This window comes from Falco biarmicus, chromosome 1 (genome assembly GCF_023638135.1).
Source record: "Falco biarmicus isolate bFalBia1 chromosome 1, bFalBia1.pri, whole genome shotgun sequence".
Classification (NCBI taxonomy): Eukaryota; Metazoa; Chordata; class Aves; order Falconiformes; family Falconidae; genus Falco; species Falco biarmicus.
Window position 1 is genome coordinate 57,866,325 of NC_079288.1, and position 19,139 is coordinate 57,885,463.

General features: G+C 41.4%; 1 protein-coding gene across 1 annotated transcript in view; it reads left to right on the forward strand.

Annotated features, from left to right (window-relative positions):
• TET2 (tet methylcytosine dioxygenase 2) overlaps window positions 1–14,595 on the forward strand; it is a 74,254-nt gene extending 59,659 nt beyond the window's left edge. The window contains exons 5-10 of the mRNA XM_056327816.1: window positions 805–1,013; window positions 1,830–1,980; window positions 4,151–4,240; window positions 6,776–6,913; window positions 8,304–8,664; window positions 9,878–14,595. Coding sequence (XP_056183791.1) covers window positions 805–1,013; window positions 1,830–1,980; window positions 4,151–4,240; window positions 6,776–6,913; window positions 8,304–8,664; window positions 9,878–11,283 — 2,355 coding nt within the window. The 3' untranslated portion in view covers window positions 11,284–14,595. The remainder of the gene's footprint in view (window positions 1–804; window positions 1,014–1,829; window positions 1,981–4,150; window positions 4,241–6,775; window positions 6,914–8,303; window positions 8,665–9,877) is intronic.
• Window positions 14,596–19,139: the final 4,544 nt, after the last annotated feature.

Sequence of the window (19,139 nt, forward strand, 5' to 3'; positions counted from 1 at the left end):
TCCCAGTTCAAGAGGGTCCTTAGGACACCCTCTTAGCAAACACTGTCATACTTTGGCAGAAATTACCAAGTAGTTTGGGTAGGCTCATGAAATATACAGGATGAGGAAAAACTGATACATGATTATAGTCTTTATGCATGCCAGACTGCACCTTTTTTTTCAGCAATACCCACAGTAGCACAAGCACTGAGAAGGACAGTCTTATTTGAACAACATCTGCTGCTTTCCTCTCATCGCTGTAATCGTTGTATGTAGCAAGGGCAGGTCACAAAACTGAGTGGCTCGCTGATCGTGGGTTTAACTGCTTAGGTTTGTGAGGGAAGGGGAGAGATCTCCCATGTCCAGTTATTTAGTCCCTGCCTTTCCCTGCACAGCTCCTGCCCCTAAGCACAGGTGTCCACCATCCAGCTCTGCGCAGGGAGGGATCTCGCTGCTCACTTCCTTTTGCCTACTAATTGAACCGGGCCGCTTGTACTGTAGTGCAGGTTCAGTAGAGGATTCCTGCTGAAGCAGAGCACGTGGCGTGCCTTTACAAAGCTGGTTTCCACCACCATGGCTTTCCATGCCAGCAGTCAAGTTTAGCCACTTAAGAGTCAGCTTCATTAAACAGAAAGGGTAGCCCTGGCCCAGATCATTAAATGAGAAAAATGGAACAAGTTGCCAGAAACAAAGAGGAAGACAGCAGCAGAAGTAACCTCCCCACACATGCACTAATGCTGAGGTTTCCTACTCTCTTGTTCTTCACATTAAGAAACGCATTGTTTGTGTTGGGGCTCCGGGGTGTGTGTGTTGCTGTGCATGCAGGTAGTCCGCAGAAGCAGTCAGGAGGAAAAGCTACTCTGCTTGGTGCGTGAGCGAGCGGGCCACACGTGTGAGACGGCTGTGATCGTGATTCTTATCCTGGTCTGGGAGGGAATCCCCACAAGCCTAGCCGACAAGCTCTACTCTGAACTCACGGACACCCTGAGGAAGTATGGCACACTCACGAACCGGCGGTGTGCCCTGAATGAAGAGTAAGTGGAACAAAGTGTATGCTCGTCCATCTTGCAACCCCACCTTCTGCCTCAGACCTGGCACCCCCCATGATGCTATTACCCTGAAATACGCGTAACCTTTCCAACTGTCTCGGGCAGTTTGAAAATCCACAAACCTTGTGAGAAAAGCAAAGTAAATGTTCTTATAAATCAGGGAAAAACATGTTCCCGGAGTTGTGAAGCATCTCAGTATATTTAAAGGAAGAGATCTCAGCAGGGCCCAGGACAGCAGATACCTCAATCTTGAAATAAAAGCTAGATGCACTAAATCATATTGTAAGCCTACAGAAGCTAGCCTGAATCTAAATAAATTGCACTATATTGTTTTCCCATATCTTTCTGATAGCAAAGAACATTCAAACCAAAATTAACATGGGTATCACTGTAGGTTACTTTGGCTTCATGGCTAGAGTCATATTTCAGGAGTAACTGCTTAGCTGCTGTCAGAAGGCTCCCACATTCTTGCAAAGCCATCAGCGTGTGCCCCTTTCAGATACCATGACAATCACTACCTACCACGCAAACATTCCCTCTTTCGAGCAAAGCCAGGTTCCTCACAGAAGTGTAGAAACCCCATAGTCCTTGCTTTGCAACCATGAAATTATTAACTCCGATAAATTATTCACTCCGATAAATTCTTCTGTTATAATGCATATGCCTTCCTCTTTCATTTCTTCATTATTTACCAATGGAAGACAATCCAAGACGAATGATTCCCCAGAGCGCTGGCAGAATACTGATGCCCGCTGCAGGAGTGCCCCTTGCTGCTAACAGCCATATTCTCTTATTTTTCAGACGGACTTGTGCATGTCAAGGGCTGGACCCTGAAACTTGTGGTGCTTCATTTTCCTTTGGTTGCTCCTGGAGCATGTACTACAATGGTTGTAAGTTTGCCAGAAGCAAGATTCCAAGAAAGTTTAAGCTGATGGGGGATGACCCAAAAGAGGTTGGTGTCCATTTCTAAAATGAGCCTCATTTGCAAGGAAATGTTTTCTGTCACTCTGCAAACAGAGATACAGTACAAGAGACCAGGGGCCAGAGCCCTGCCTGAATGGCGTACATGTAGGGTAATTAAATAACTGCCAGACAAAACTGATTGATTCCAGTTGCTGAGCCAGCTGAATTGACTGTCCAAATTCTGACAGCTGGTAAAAGCCCTGAGACTTGAAACCATGTTTGCAGGCTTTCACAATTAGAGGAGAGGGCATGGCCTGAATAATTGTGGCTGCATTAGGTTTGCAATCGGGCATTCCCCGGTGGCGGAGCAGGAGGTTTACCAACTGAAGGCACATAACATTGCAACTGGGGACCAGAGCAGACTGCATGGAGACAAACATGATGAAACGCTGAGGTGACAATAGGAAGAAGAGGATGGGAAGTCTACATACAGTCCTTCCCCACTGAATAGTTTCCAGGCTGGGCTCTGTGCTACAGCAAACTGGAAACTGTTTAAAATGAGTCAGAGTAATTAAAAAAAACATTGACCTTAGCCCGGGCGCAAGATACCTGTGACATTACAACTGCAGCGACTCCTGGACACCTCTAGCTAGTCATGTGTCTGGGAGGCTCCAATGGCCCAGCCTGTTTTTTGGCAAGCACGTGCGGATTTAGTCCCTTGCTTGTGTACTGACACATCGGTCCACAACTTTCACTGTATCCTGGTGTCTTTCTTACACAAATCCAAGCATTTCTTTCATGTGATCAGACAGCCAGGTGCTTCTGCGTCCTATGGCCTGGGCTGACAATAGCACACTATTTAGAATATCATCATAATTAACACACAGTTTTCCCACATTCCCCACTGCTCTTCTCTGACCCTAAAAATTACAGAATAGCTCTCCTTAAATCATGCTGTGACACAAAGCCTTCTTTATCACAGCCTGCAGTCCTAAACCCCCTAAATTTTCTAAGCTGGGTACCTGGCCAGAGTCTACCATGCCACGCTTCCAGCTTACGTTCTTGGACTTACTTCCCGTGGCAGCCAGATCTGGGCAGGGAAGATGCTTTTACACTCCAGTCTTATTCCCACACAAAGCCGGGGGCAGCCAAAGCATGCATCCAGACCAGCGGCTGGGTCCCATAGCGCTGACACAGTTATAGACAAAGCAAATAGGATCCTCTCCAATGAAAACCAGAAGTAGCATTTACAAATGGTAACCTACAGGCCATACAAAAGGTCCAAGTTCTAGCAGCAGCCACAAGGTCACAGCAAGTTATTTTTGACAAATTCATAACGTCATTTTGGAATCCCAATCTCGGATATAGTCCCATAGTAGGAAATACAAACTTTTAACGCATGAAACACATCTCTCAAACCCATAGGTTTTTCACAGCCATTCACATGCTCCTATAATAGAAAAACTCCTAAAACCAAGTATACCACTCCAGTATGCCACTGTTCTTTATGCACTTGAAATTAAAAATAAGGGCCTCGTCTAAGCAAGTTTTTGAATTTGGGATTCTTGTCCTAAGAGGATGGGAACAACTTTGGGGAATGTTATTGGAGTACTTAATTTTTAAAGAACCCTTCATATTCAGAGCTCCTTCAAGAAGAGATGTGATCATTCTTATGTCCGTATCACTAGACACATCCACAGTTCTTCATTGCTTAAGAACTGGGAACTTTCTGAAGTATTTACATAATTTTAAATTGCTGCATGAAAAGGTATTTCACTGCATTGAAGCGCTGTCGTTGCAATGTGCAAAACCCTTAAATTAAATGGACGGACCATTCTGATATTTTTTCTCTCAAACCTTCTGAAGAGTACTACTTTTCCCAAAACTCCAATAGGGAAAATAATGAGGATCATCATACTTGGATCTAAAAAATCTCCATGTTACAGCATGTGATTCTTCTTCACATAAACCAGATTTATAGTATGTGATGTCCTCTTGCAAGGATCACACCATACTGCTTTACTGCATCACTTTTTAAAGGGTGTGAAACAATAATATTAAAAGAAGATTCACAACAGTTACTGTCTAAACAAGAATGATAATGATCTAGGCCTTTACACAAGTAGCAGTGTGAACATAATTGTGTAAAGACCTTCACTTCTTAGATCCCCTACATACAGCATGGAAATGTCATTGAACTCTATTTCATCTCCTAACAGGAAGAAAAACTAGAATCCAATTTGCAGAATCTGTCAACCCTTATGGCACCTACCTACAAGAAGCTTGCACCTGATGCATATAACAACCAGGTATGCTGGGGAAAAAAGGAACTGGAGCAGTCATGCAAATAATCTGATTTTTACCATGCTTCTCAATGCTTCAGTCTTGCACCAAACCATTATGTACTTTTTGTGCCAGCATTTCTTTGACATCAGAGTAAAGATGAATGGAAATCAGCAATTCCACTTAAAATGCTTTCAAAAGTAAAACTAGCAGAATTTGGTCCACTAAATAGAACTAATCGTTTCACCTATATCAACACAATAAAATTGCTTCACACTTGAGCAGAACTCTTTAGCTCTACAACACAAATTTCTGAATTTAATGAGTCACCAGCCTATCTAGCAAAACAGCCATGACGATGGTGTGAGATTGGCAACAGTGCCAGAAGGCAGAGTCCTGAAGCCACAGTTTCAGTTCTGCTCTCTCAAGTGGCAGATTAATTTTCTTTTCTCCAAAACAGCCATTACAAGCATACTTTTAAAGCAAAGTTTCATATTTGAACACACTCAGCCCTGCATATGCACACAAGTGCTTGCACCAGCCTCCCTGCATGAGGGGATCATGCGCGCATATTTTTTGTGAAGCAGTGTTCACAGATAGTAGCACATTCAAAGCTTTTATGAGGTTCCCAGTGTGGCTGTCTCTCAGCTGCACTCCTTTACCAAATGTCTTTCAGACATTTGCATCAAAATTTGATAGCATAGCCCTTGCAGACGTGTAACTATTGGCCTTCGTTTTCATTGCTCTGGTTCACTTTTAGAAAGTCAAAGAACTGACAGTCTCCAAACTACTGCAAACTATGACATCTTTTTTGCCTGTTGACAGCATTATGCTGTAGCAACCAGCACAAGACATTTTCAACTGTAATGGAAACAATAAACTAACCAAACCTGTCCATTTTTATTTGCATAAAACTCACTCTTTACTGCATATTTAGTAGCAACTAGATAGGGTAAGCAAATTCAGTACGGACTTACCCAATTTCACTTACCTGATCAGATAATGTTTGGAGGCTTATTGTGGAGGAAGCTGTGGCCATATGCCCACTAGCTCTGGTTATCTGTCCAAATATCTGGGAGACATTCTGCAAGAGAGGAAAGAAAGAGGAAGAAAAAAAAAATGAGGGGGTGGTGAACAGTAAAATGGTTCTTGGCTTGGGCAACTTTTCTTTTCCCACAAAAATTCACAAAAGAACTTTTATCCATGTAAGCCATGGTCCTGTCTGACACTTGTTGAAAATAAATGCTTTTACAAGTTTCAATTTTTACCTTGTGCAATAAGCCATGTGTATAGTTTGGCCTGTTTCACGAGTTTCGTGCAGACCTTGTATTTGTGTGGAAACCCTGGGCAAGCTACTGCCAGTGGTTTTAAAGAGGCCTGGTTTGTATGGTATTGTAAAAGGTTCTAAAACCAAAAAGCCCTAAAATCAATCCCCCTTTGAATCCTGAAAAGAAATTCCAGATTCCCAGATTTATTCTAACCCAAGTCTGGATTGCTACTGGGTTAAAATCTAGCATTGGGAAGGGTCTGGTTTTCCAACTGGATCCAACAGAAGGTCTCGGAGAACAGTTGCACAAGAATACTTCAAGCAGACACTTACAGTATGGCTAACATTTCAGACCACTCTAGTTTAATTCCAAAGAAGTTTTCATGCTTCAAGTTTTGTTCTGCTTTTATTTTCAGATTCCAGGGAAGTAAATATCCCAGATCTTAAAAATATGTGAGCAAACTAGTCATCTTTTTAGTGATCTTGGATCAAGACTTGGCAAAACCTCTAATTTCACCCTAACTTAAAATGGGATCCATTAAGTTCCATTCAGAATTGCATTCACTTGAAAGGTTCAGGAATTTTGGCAAAGCATTTTACAAATGTGGTTTTATTTTTCATTTTCTAAATAAAATCTGAAACTGTCATTTGTCTCAGGCTTGATCTTCCATTACAGAATTCTTTCTTTTTGTGTAAGGTTTATTGTTGTATTATGAACTCTTGTAAAGCTGCTTAGTAGTGAGCGCATGGGTAGAAGGCACTGTCTTGACTGAATTATATCTCTTTTTCATCTTTTTCATGTACTTAAGTCCTCGTGAAATATATGTTTAGCATGCCAAAATATCACAAATCAAAAAGCAAATTATTATTTTTCATGAAGTCATTCTGAAGTCAGTTTTCTAAAGCCATTTTCCCTTAATAGCTTGGTATATTTCCAGTCTACACAAACACATCACTCTTACCGTGCCAGATGCTGAAACCATGCACTGCATTTGTCATGTAAAAACACCAACCACTGGCAGAGAATCAAAAGTAACACGCAAGGAAAAGTATTGTTGGCTAATTTCACCATCACGCCAGAGACAGAAGGTAACAGAGAACAAAGCAGCAAGGAATGAAGTATCGATATGGAATTGCCATCAAATTGCTTGATTTTATTTGCCTTCAAGATCCGTATGTTGCCACCTCCAAGATGTTAGGAGGCTTGCATGTTGTCACAGTGGAGCGTTCAGTGCTAATTCCATGTGCTGAAACATCCAGTTGAGTTGAAGTGGTACCTGTCATCTCTTTCCAGATAGAGTATGAACACAGAGCACCCGAGTGTCGCTTGGGTTTAAAAGAAGGTCGCCCATTCTCAGGGGTTACTGCCTGCCTGGATTTTTGCGCTCATGCTCACAGAGACTTGCACAATATGCAGAACGGGAGTACATTGGTAAGTCCATGATGCATATAACCTCGTTACTCCAGCACCAATTTCATACATTTAATTCATTATCCCCCGTCTGTTTAAATTTATACTTGCATAACACAGATTGCTAAAAAAGGAATATTAAGCAGTAATTCAGCTAACTTATTACCCCCTACACAATTTTTCATTCAAATGAATGCAACTTTTGGTCTATTAAAGAAACGTTTAATATAAAACTGGTAAAAGCAAAACCATGGTGACAATGGTCTCAACAGGGCTGAAATGCCTGTTTCAGTGTTCCTGGCACAGTAGTTTATATTTATCCTCTCGAAAGACTCTTTTTCTAACAACTTTGGATTATATCTTCTAATAAAATAAAAACGGAAACAAATAACTTCTTTCCAGGAGAGTTTTGGAAGTTGTGAATTTCATTCCTCCTTGGGATGACCAGAAAGCCTGCAAGCCTTGGCATCCTTTGTATTGTACATGCACCCTTTACTCTCTTCAGTTCTGGTCTCTAGCATGTACAGCAAACGTTCTGCAGAAGATACCAGAAAAATGCGCTGGTTTTCATTGAGTATTGGATTATTTCTGTTCCCTGCCTACTCTCTCTGTGACAATACATTTGGGGTAAACATGAGAAAGAATAATCGTAATTACGACCAAAGAGACTACCTACATTTTACTTCTAACTGAATTTTTCCAGTTTCCAGGGTCTGACTTAATTGTCAAGTCCACCACCACCAATACAATATGTATTTCTAGCTGAGCTTTCTTCCTAAAAACTGGCTGATGCAATGGTTTTGCTACAGAATATGTCTGTATCAGCATCTTTTTCCACTGAGATCCTCCCAATACCTGTTTTAGCTGGAGCTAATACAATTAGTATGCTGCATGACACAACAGTAACTTCCTTAAATCTTATTAAATTACAGTGACTTGCTCCTTTGCAAAGTTCTGGAAGTTGCCATTGTAAGGGGGTGTGAGACACAATGGCAGTTATGTTACATTGCACAGTATTTGTAATAGGTAGCTAGCTAACATATTATAGTGAAAAAATCTTCAGCAAGTGCAAAGTCCCAGGTTCCACTGTTTTAGCTCTCTAGCCATGGTACGATGCATCACAGTTTATTTTACATTAGGGTAGTCCCTAACTATACTGTCCAGTTCACCACAAGTACAAGAAATAGCTACGTATACCTTCTGTTTCTATTAACGTTGTCCAACAGAGCAATGGAAGAAATGAAATTGCAGGCTTGTTGTGACATGCATAAATTGCACAGAAACTTACAAATGGCTTGCCAGATGCTGACGCTGACAGTGGCAGGGCAGGGTCAAATGCACAGGCTAGTATTTCAGATCTCCTCTTCTCAGACTGGTTTGAGAAAGTTACTCTAACACAACTTTCCAACAGGTTTGCACACTAACTAGAGAAGACAATCGTGAAATTGGCCAAACACCAGAAGACGAGCAGCTCCACGTGCTCCCGTTATACAAAGTCTCTGATGTGGATGAGTTCGGAAGCACTGAAGGCCAGGAGGAGAAGAAGAGGAATGGCAGCATCCAGGTCCTTACCTCCTTTCGCCGAAAAGTAAGGATGTTAGCAGAGCCCGTTAAGACGTGTCGGCAAAGGAAGCTAGAAGCAAAGAAAGCAGCTGCAGAAAAGCTTTCCTCTTTGGAGAATGGGTCTAGCAAAGCTGAAAGAGATAAGACTGCTGCAGCACGCAACAAGCAAGGCAACTCTGAGGCGGCAGGTCATGCAAAGCAGCTAGCAGGTAAACACGTGAATCTGATGGGGATCTTTATCAACAGTGGTAAGCTTCCTAGAAATCAGGGACATTTATAATGAGTCTCAAGAAAACCATTATTCTCAGCCCAAGAACATTTTAAAGTAAAAAGGAAAGAGAATTCTTGAAAGTAAATATCAATATTGTATATTTCTGATAGAAATCTGGTGCTTTTGCAAACTCTGCTTGCCATCCAGTGTAATGTAAAGTACCTTTAAAAGACTAGTAGTGCTAGAAACCATGAAGACAAGTGTGGGATGCTGCTGCCAAAGAAAGAATGACCTACACATCACTCACTGTTTGCCACTGTTACAGAGAACCTCCTAATTTGAGGGGGATTCAAGCCTAACCTTGTTACCACCATTCGCGCTCTGCTTCAAGACCAAAAGTAGAACAGGTTTTTCCATAGCAGAGTAAGAGTTTAAAAATCCACTTAACAAGCCCTGGCAGCTTTCATCAGTAGATTTGAGAGTCCTGAGTAAAGCAGTTCATCGTGACTGTTTTATTGTTACAGCAAGTTTCTTAGAGAGGAAAAGAGCCATATACCCAAGGGCACCCAGAAGGTCACTGAAATGCCTATGAATAGAAGTCAGCTGTCCCATGACCCAGGCTAGGGTTGTAACCATTAAACAATGCCATTTCACTTTAGTGAATGATGGTTTTGCTCATACGTCTTCAGTTAATCTCACTTGTTACTGAACTGTTCTATCAGTGAATGTCACTGTTGGTTTTCTGCATAAAGCTAGGGAAACTTTTTTGAGAGAATTCTATTAATATAGATGAGAAGAATTATTTATTCTTGGGGAAAAGAAGGTCACCTTGTGCATGGCTGTTTGGGAGCGCTTTGATGCTGCGTTTTATGGGCTACTTAAATGATGATTCAACTCTTTGGATTTTGTTCATGTGACTCTGAACAGATTGCACTGTCTTCTTTTTCCCCATTGCCACTAGCATCTGATCTCACTGGATATGTGCCAAAATGGATGAGTAGCCCTAGTATTTATTCAGCATCTTCAAGGATGGTATTTGAGATATGAGAAAGGGAACCTCTGTTAATGTATCATGTGATACACTTTCCTTAGAAATTTTAACGATATGTATCATGAAAAGTCTATAAAGTATGCAGTTTGTTGGTTTGGTGTGGTTTTTTTTTTAGAAAAAGCTTGTTTGTTGTGTGTTTTTTTTCTTTTCACATCTACAGATCTTTTACGTCTTTCAGGACCAGCCACACAACAACAGCAGCAGCAGCATCCACAGCGCACTCTCCCTAACCCTCAGTCAAATCCCGTTAACTCTTACTCGGGTTCAGGTTCTGCAAATCTCTATGTAAGGTTGCCTAATCCAGCCAGTGCTTATCCAAGCTCTTCATACACTTCAGATCCCTATGGAGGGTCCAGTCCCATGAACCTCTACACAACCTCATCACAGCCTGTGGGGTCATATTTGAATTCTTCCAGTCCCATGAACCCTTATTCAGGATCGTTAAGTCAAAATAACCAATATCCACCCTACCAATGCAATGGAAACATACCTATGGACAACTGCCCCTCTTACTTGGGCTCCTACCCTTCCCAGCATCAGCACGTGGACCTGTATAGTTGCCAGAGTCAAGAGCATATGTCTAAACTAAGCCTACCACCCATTCAAACATTATACCAGCACAGGTTTGGGAATAACCAGAGTTTTGGTCCCAAGTACTTGAATTATGGAAACCAAAATATGCAGGTAGACTCCTTCAGTAATTGCACCATTAGACCAAATGTACACCACGTAGGGTCTTTTTCCTCTTACTCCACCCATGAGGCTGACGGCCATTTTATGGAGGTTGCTTCAAGGTTAAAATCCAATCTGAGTAATCCAAGCATGGATTATGCCTCCACGAGTAAAACCAGTGAACATCATCAAGTGCAACCCCCTCCACACTTAGCACATGATTACCATTCTGCTCCAAGTATGTTTAGTGGTCCTCCTAATTCACTGCACCTCCAAAATAAGGAGAGTGAAATGATTTCACATGCAGTTAACGGTTTGTCTAACATGCTTCCAGGTCAAAATCATGATAGGACTACTCCCCAGGGTGGTTTAGATAAAACTGAAGTGCTAAATCCAGAAAAAGCAGAGGATCCTGATGATGTCTGGTCAGATAGTGAACAGAGCTTTCTGGATCCAGAAATTGGAGGAGTAGCAGTTGCTCCATCTCATGGGTCAATTCTCATAGAGTGCGCAAAACGTGAGCTCCATGCAACGACTCCCTTAAAAAACCCCAACAGGAACCACCCCACCAGAATATCCCTTGTCTTTTACCAGCACAAGAGTATGAACGAGCCAAAACATGGTCTGGCTCTGTGGGAGGCAAAGATGGCTGAGAAGGCAAGAGAGAAAGAAGAGGAATGTGAAAAGTATGGTCCAGACTACGTGCCTCAGAAATCTTACGGCAAGAAAGCAAAGCGGGAGCCTGCTGAGCCACATGAACCCTCTGAGCCAACGTATGTGCGCTTCATCAAGTCTCTTGCACAAAGGACGCTGTCGGTCACCACGGACTCCACAGTAACTACATCTCCATATGCCTTTACACGGGTTACAGGGCCTTACAACCGATATATCTAACTTCACACCTTTGTTGGTTACCTCATTTGAAAAAAACACCTTGTCAGTAGGATAGTTCTTTAGTTTTTGGGGAAGGCAAGGGTGGAGAAGAAAACAGTGTTTTTACGAAACTCATCAGTGGAAAAAGCCTCAGCACACCAGCAGAAAGAGGTAATCTCACTAGCGCACTTACTTTCCACTGATTTTTAAGTGGTCACAGATGGCATGTAGGAAACAAGACCAAAGCATCCTATGCAAAAACAAAAACAAAACAAAAAAAGTGTTTCACAATTTACATTTGAAAACACTGGCTCCATTACTGAAAGAGGTAATCTGCAAATGGATTATTTTTTTTTCTTACAGTTTTGCACATCTGTGGCCACTTTTAATGTCATCAAGTTTGCATAGTCATGGAACAGGAGCAAAAAAAACCCTAAAAAAATAATACTGTAGTATTACAACTGCAGGAATCTTAAAATAACATCTGGTGCTGAATCTATGATGTACTGAAATACTGGAAATATGGCTTTTTAACATGCAGTTTTTACTGTAATCTTATTAGTCTCTTGATTTTATTTAACAAAGTAGATAAGTATAATACATAATGAATAGACAGCAAAACACTGAATTTGTTTGGATATTCTAAAACCATGGTGCTATCTAAGAGAATGGTGTCTTTATTTTAACAGTCCAACAGTTAATGCCTTTATAACAAAATGTCAATGATGTAGTCAAATGTTCTTCAACAACAGGAGGACCTTTTCATTCATGTATGTATTGAATTTACCTGGTGTTAAAATAAGCTTACTTTTTAACATATGGGAATTACAAAGACCTCTGGATTTTGCTCATCCAGTCAAGTCCTAGAAAAGGACAATAAAATATATAGAGAGATATTTTTTTTTAAATAGTGTTTCAAAAGCACTTTGTCTACCTAAGCTTGGCAACTTGAACAATGCTAAGGTACTAAGACATTAAAAAAAAAAAAGTTTACTTTGATTTTAAAATGCAAAGATAATTTTTTTAAACTAAAAAAAGCTTTTAAATACTTTTGTTTTAGCCATGCATCTGCTAGTGGGCTACATATCCATTTTTAATACAGTCAGTTATGGTAAAAATGGGGCTTACTGGATATAAGGGAATACTTTAGTACACAAAACACATGTTTTTCTGGTGCTCATCTCACACAGCTATACTGTAAACTGTTTTCTACAATTATTATGACAAGTTCATTGCTCAAATATGTACAGTTTTAAGGAAAGAATTTTATATTAACCACAGGTAATAATTAGCAGCATGTAACAGACTTCAACTAATTAGCTTGAGCTTCTGCTGTTTTTAAAGACCTGTATGCTCTTCAAATATTGAATGGCAGACTGCTTTTGTGTTGATAATTATGTACATTGTGGTGTAAGTCATTTCTCGGTGCAAGTGTCCTCTTTTCCAGGAAGATTGAGCAGACTGATGCCTACACAAGATGAATGAAACAGGGTTAGTTCTGTGTGATTCCGTTGATTAAATAGAAAAAAAAAAAATAGGCAGCTGGCTTGCTGTGGTGGTTTTAAATCATTAATTTCTATTAAAAAAAAAAGCAGGAGAGTTGTATAGTAAATTAAATTGTAAACAAAACTTTTTTTAACGCAATGCTTTAGTATTTTAGTACTGTAAAAATATTAAATCTATATATATTTGGGTTTTGAGCTGAATTCACATCATGGTGCTACTCAGCCTGCTACAAATATATCATAATGTGAGCTAAAAAATACATTAAAAGGTTTGAGTGATGTTCCTAATTGTCATATACCTCAACACTAGTTTGGCAATAGGATATTGAACTGAGTATGAAAGTTTATATATTGTATACCATCTTTTTCCCCCAATAGCCTTTGAAAAAAAAAAACAAACAAAAAAATATAAAAAAAAATCTCTCAATACTTGACATTTTAGCAAGTATAACTTGAACTTCAACTTTTTTTTTTTTTTTTTCCTAAAAATTCAGGGATATTTCAGCTCATGTTCTCCTATGCCAACGTGTCACCTGTGTGTATGTAAAGCTGATGTAGGTTAAATATATTATTCTTGGGTTTTTTGTTTTGTTTTGGGTTTTTTTCAGGGATTTAATGCTTTTCTTTTGAATCCCTTCTCTGATTTTTCTGTACATGTATTGGTGTAACTAAAACTAATTTTGTAAATTCATTAGCTTTTTATTGTCATGAAAGTGTTTAAGAGATTTAGAATGTTTTGCCTGTTTCAAATAAACAAAAACAAAGTAGAATGCACTGAGCTGATTAAAGGGAAAAACGTAAGGCAGGGGTTTGGCAAGTGACTGTTTGCTAGAGTTGTTCAAGTCACTCTCTAAACAAGGCTTCTTGGATACTGTAATGAATAAAATAAAATATAAAAAAGGTACAGTCTGTACAAGGGCTTCCCTAAACATACAAACCTCCATGTCCCAGATGTATCTTGTGCAATATACTGTAAGATTAAGTTTGGTCAAAAGAAATTTTGTCTAACAGAATCACAACCTAACTCGAGTAAATCAAAGGAGGCCTTTGGGTTTAATGGTCAAATATTTATTATGGCAATTTGGGGTTTTAATTTTCAGTCTGTGACTTTACCCACTGCATTGAAACAAAAGTTTCGCCTTTAAAAAAAAAAAAAGATGGTTATATGTCAGATTAATTAAATCATTATAAATCTTCATTTTTTCGGTGATTTTTTTTTTTAATTCCTATATTATTCATGTAATCCATAGTAGATGTTTGGTTAATATGCCATGCACCGTCATTTGCCAAACTGCTGGCAGCAGGAGCAGGAAGCTTAGCTGGTGAATCAGTTTTGTATTGTAAATACCCGAACTGTAATTTTTGGTGTACAGAACCCTGCCTCCGTTGGAACGAATGACAAAGCAGACATAAAATTGCTTGTATAGGATTATCAGGTTGACTATAGCCATACTTGAAGATGCTTCTGAGTGGTGTCAACTTTACTTGAATGAATTTTTCATCTTGATTGACGCACAGTGGTATAAAGTTCACTTCTAAAGCTGGTGGTTAACTTGTGTAGGAAACTTTAGCAGTTTGACACTAAGGTAATGAACTTCTGTGTGCATTTTCTATGCTTATGTTCTTTTTTTTTTTTTTTACTTCAGTTTCATTCATTTTCATGAAATGTTTGGTATGTCTATAAAAAGAATCTGAGGATGGTTATAAATACTGTAAGTATTGTAATGTAATGCAGGTTATTTGAAAGCTGTTTATTATTATATCATTCCTGATAACGCTGAGATGTGGGTGTTTTTAATAAAATTTATATTTATTTAATGCACTCTAAGTCTGTCTTGCAGAACCTTGTCTTTCCTTGCCATTTTTATCAGCTGACAGAAAAGCCAGCACAGTGAAACATGGCCCCTAGTACCAGCCGCGGGTCAAGAGCCCCAGGAGAACTGGGCGATGGTTAGGGGGCCAGGAAAACTGCTAGCTTGGGGAACTTAGAGTTAAAACTGTTGAGAAACAGAGGAAGTTGCATACTTCAGCAGCTTAGAAATCAGTTGGATCGACTGACATACGAGCACAACCCAAACTTTTCAACGAAGCAGGCCCACACACCCACACGGGTTTAGCCCACCTCCATCTTCCCCGACTTCATCACACTCAAATGAAATGCATCGCTAGGAACTTCAAAACAGGAGATCTAGACATCATATTTATTCCTAATTCTGCTTTGACTCCTTTGACTCTTGCTTCTAACGGGCTGGGACGCCAGCTACAAAGCCCAGGCTACTGCTCAATAAAACCTGTGTTTAAAGTGAAGGCGGGTGGCATTTTTATGGGCAGGAGAAGGGTGCAGAGCATCACTGCTGTTTTCCTGCTAGTGTTTGTGGACACAGATGAATATGGCATATTCACTGTTGGAATTTCCTCACTGCTTGAGTAACAGCCAGAAATGCACACCTGGCAGAGGCCGGACAAGAGGGACGCTCTAGGGGTTCATTGTTTTTTTGGGGGGTATTTATCTGTTTATGTATTTTTCAGTCGATTTCAAATTACTCCCAAACAGTGGGATACTCCAACAGATAGTAGTATTGCACCAGGAGAAGGTTTAGATTGGACATTAGGAAAAATTTCTTCACCAGAAGGGTTGTCTAGCATTGGAACAGGCTGCCCAGGGAAGTGGTTGAGTCACCATCCCTGGTGGTATTTAAAAGACATGTAGACGTGGCACTTAGGGACATAGTTTAGCGGTGGACCTGGCAACGTTAGGTTTGTGGTTGGACTCAATGATCTTAAAGGTCTTTTCCAACCTAAATGATTCTATGATTAAAAAAAATAAAAGCCCAAAACCTCATGTATAATCGAAATCACACATAATCTAGAGAAAAGCAGAAGCAACAAGAAAGCCTCTCTGATTTGCTACCAGGACATACGTTCTTGCAGACAAAAGCTTGTTTTCATGGTCCCTTCTTTTAACTTCAAGGGGTATCAGGACAGAACCCTGAAATCATCTTTTCTGTGTTAACAGACAGAAACTGCTCTCTCCACAGCTGCAAAATGTTTCTGTAACGATTGGTACTTGAAAGCTTTTCAAGTTTTCTTTTTGAAGACCCTAAGTTTGTCGTCAGCCCTGCTTACCCCATCCCTCAGTGTCATACACCTCAGGGGAGCCTCCCTACGCACCCTACATTCATACAGCTATGCATCTCGGGGAACAGTGATTTAAAACTCAAAAAATCTGTAACGTTCACCCCTGGCTCTCAGCGTATTCCCAGCTGGGAATGCCTCGAGGCAGACTAGCACGCTGCAGCAGCCAAGTGTTGCTCTTTTCTGTGCGCAGGTGCACTTTAATATGTCAGACAGCTGGAACCGACAGATGCACGGCTTTAACAAAGGTCTGTCACCCCTTTAGCCTTCCCCGCATAAACCCCTGCCGCTAACGAACATCCCCACTGGCTGCCTTTCAACGTAAGCAGCTCCCTCCCCAGCGCACTTTGACAGACCTTGCTTCAGAGGTGCCACTAGCATTGGCACAACCGCTCCCAGCCAAGGCCGAGGCCAAACCTACCTGCTGGGCTGTCCCCGAGGCAAGGGCGGTTTGCTCGTGTGCCTCAGGTGGCTGTGACCAAGGCACCGCGCGCCCTCGGTGCCCCAACCACAGGCTGCTTGCCCTGATAAATCAGTCGCCACTGCGGGTGCCCAGCAGAGCATCCGGCCCCCAGGGGTAGCTTCTGCCTTGCCCTGCCTCTCCTCTTACCCACCTGTCCCGTCGTTTTCTGCCTTTCGACATCTCACAGAGAGGGCAATGCCACTTTTTTATGGGAACGACTGAAAAGCCTGTGATGACCAACCAAACCAGGGCAAAAAAACCAAAAAAAAACCAACACAGGCAAACTTTAAGAGCGACAGGTGATTGTGCTCAAAGATACAGAAAAGTATCAGCACGGAAGGGTGGGGAAAAGGAAAAAAAACCACACTTAAACGTAAGAATGTATTTTTGGAAAGGTGCCTTACAGAAGGCACAGCAGGCATTAAGAAGTGGTGGGTAATGGTGGTTTCTCCGTATACACATTTTCACCGCTACTTTCAAATACGAATTTGGAAATTAAAAAAAAAAAAAACAAACAAAAAAACCAACTCAAATCCTTTCACTCAAGTAAGACTCAAAGCAGGGGAACAAGACCTTTGATTTAAATGTCAACCTGTGGTTTACACCTAGCTGCAAAACAGAGCTTATAGAAACACACCTTCTCTTGCCTGTAGCCTGTTCGGAACAGCAGGGCACCGTGCCTGCCAGCAGAGCTGCAAGGCAGGGCTCCCCGTTACTTCTGCACTTGCATGACAAGCCTCATGCCTAACTCAGTGAATCTTGCTGATAGTCCAGCAGCACAAAGATTAGAATTGGTAGATATCATCATCTCAGCAGTAAATTAATACTCTGCTATTTAACTAACATAGTAACCTTTTTTTTTCCCTGAAAAACATGCATCTGTCAAGTTTCTGTTACACTCAGCTATGTTTACCTAATGCAGACACAACTAGTAATTTTGAGGCACTCAGTGAAGGAACATTTTGTCTCAGAGGACTGACAGTTTTACCCCCACCACCCTATAGAGCCACAGTGACAGCTCTTCCTCCATCACTCTGTGTGAGCCATTTCATTTTTCAGCTAAGTTTATGTATTAAGTGGGTTCCTTTACCTTGACCTGTAAATGATTCCCTAAGTTCATTTAGTTAATGCAAATACTGTACCATGAGGGATTCTTGCAGAACTTACAAATAAGTCAGTCAGCTCCATGTTTTAGTTGCCCCACCTCTAACCAGCAAAGGGAATCACTGATGGGCATGAGGTTAGCACAGGAAGTGTTGCTGATTTAAAGAAAAACAAAAATACTTGTGTTTAGAGGGAAGAAAAACCTTATACTGGGGTAAGAAAGTGAGAAGAAGGAGGAAAAGGTCTATTAAAGGTCTCCCTCCCTCCAGATTTGGAGCCTGCACCTCTTTCTTTCAGATGCAGGCACAAGGCACCACTCTCTCCCCCAGAACATCTTGCCACTAAATCCACGGTTTGAGCACTCACAGCCTTGACATCCAGGTCCTCCTTGCCCAAACAGATTCCAGGGCACCATCTTACAATACTTAAAATACTCCAGGATACACACAGGCACATCACATCAGCCCCCATCCTTCCCACGTCATGTAAAAATCTACTCCAAATCGTGATAGGAAGGAGTGGGGGGAAGAAGAGCCTGCTGCTCCACTGCCTTTGAAGATGGGGTTTAATCATCAGTGTAACAACAGTGCCACTCTCTTGATTCATAGTCCCCACAAACACAGCACTGGCTGCTGGAGTAGGCCGCGAGGGGGGTTGCAGATTTGGTTTTTTCTTCTACCATCCAGACAAGCTAATCAATTAAACCTGTTTCTCCCACTCAGGATTTGCTTCAACTAGCACATTAAATACTTCGTTTTCGTAGTATTTGACACAAGGAAAACCATCCCAGGGTAAGCACATTTCCTTCTAATGTCATGGCAACACAGCTGTACACTCCTAAATCGTCGCAGAAGAGCCAGCCCCATGCCTGGCAGGAGCAGCTTGGGATTGAGGTTCAGCTTCCATTTAGCTTCCACTGCATTAGTGACTGGAACCTCATTGGATTTTCAGGCGTAATCATCTTCCTCTTCTTTTTCTGCTCCTGTTGTGATTATTTGTAAAAATGACAGCACCATTATCTTCTTGTATGTAAGCCTTCGTACAGACCACTTTGGTAAAGGGATTTAACTGGAGGGGATGGCTTAAAGTGCAGTCTGCTCTGAAAAGGGACGGGGGAAGTGGCATCCTGGGGCTCCCAGTCCGCGTTTCAATTATTGTTGTAGCTAATGGGCCTGATTTGGAAGGGCGGTGGCATTTTCCCCCATCTATCCTTCCCCAGACAGATGCAACAGATCTCCTCCGACCAGCCCTTCTCCCCACCTGTGTAGTCCTGGTGCTGCTGACATTTGTACAGGCATAAAGCCAGTCAGATGGCAGGAGTCCAGTTCTAATTAATGGGAGCAAATGGTTTGCTATAAACAGAGGAAGGGTTGGCATGGGGGGAGGTGACAGATGTCAAGCAAGGGGAAAACATCTATTAGCTGTTCCCTCCTCCACCACCACCCCCAGCACATTTGTTTTGCCTGACAGCGCTTCAGTTCAGGCCCTGGTTAAGACACCCAGACTCCGCACACGGGATCTGCATCTGAACCTTCGCGGCATCTCCACAGCCTCCCTGCGGCAGGACAGGGTGCTGGAAGGGACCGTACAAGGCAGAAATTTAAAACCTCAGGCTTGCCTGCTCTTCAAGAATTTATACAGCCTTAGAATCAGTAACCCTGGCAAATCTC